This window comes from Bison bison, unplaced genomic scaffold (genome assembly GCF_000754665.1).
Source record: "Bison bison bison isolate TAMUID 2011002044 unplaced genomic scaffold, Bison_UMD1.0 scf7180017864118, whole genome shotgun sequence".
NCBI lineage: Eukaryota > Metazoa > Chordata > Mammalia > Artiodactyla > Bovidae > Bison > Bison bison.
This window is the reverse complement of record NW_011494690.1, coordinates 1,518,657-1,518,889: the sequence shown is the minus strand read 5'-3', so window position 1 is coordinate 1,518,889 and position 233 is coordinate 1,518,657. Positions and strand designations below refer to the sequence as shown.

The 233-nt window shown below is 66.5% G+C and overlaps 1 protein-coding gene across 1 annotated transcript in view; it reads right to left on the bottom strand.

Annotated features, from left to right (window-relative positions):
• DMXL2 (Dmx-like 2) overlaps positions 1–231 on the bottom strand; it is a gene marked incomplete at its 5' end in the record, with an annotated part of 169,766 nt that extends 169,535 nt beyond the window's left edge. The window contains one exon of the mRNA XM_010839555.1: positions 154–231. Within this exon, the coding sequence (XP_010837857.1) occupies positions 154–231 (78 nt within the window). The remainder of the gene's footprint in view (positions 1–153) is intronic.
• Positions 232–233: the final 2 nt, after the last annotated feature.

The following is a 233-nucleotide window of genomic DNA, read 5'->3' as shown; positions in this document are numbered from 1 at the left end:
CCCACGCCTCCTCGGTAGGCTGCAAAGAGGACGCGGGCGGGGCCCCCCAACACTTCGCAGCCTACCGAGGAGGCGTGGGCTCGGGACAAGGTGTTTCGGCCCCCGCGTCGAGCCCGCGGCCTCTTCCCCTCAGACTCCCGGATTACCGCTCACCGTGAAAGGGACATCCTCGACGCTGCCCACGGAGTAGCAGTTGTCTCCAGGGTTGACAGCTCCGGTAAGGACCTGATGCA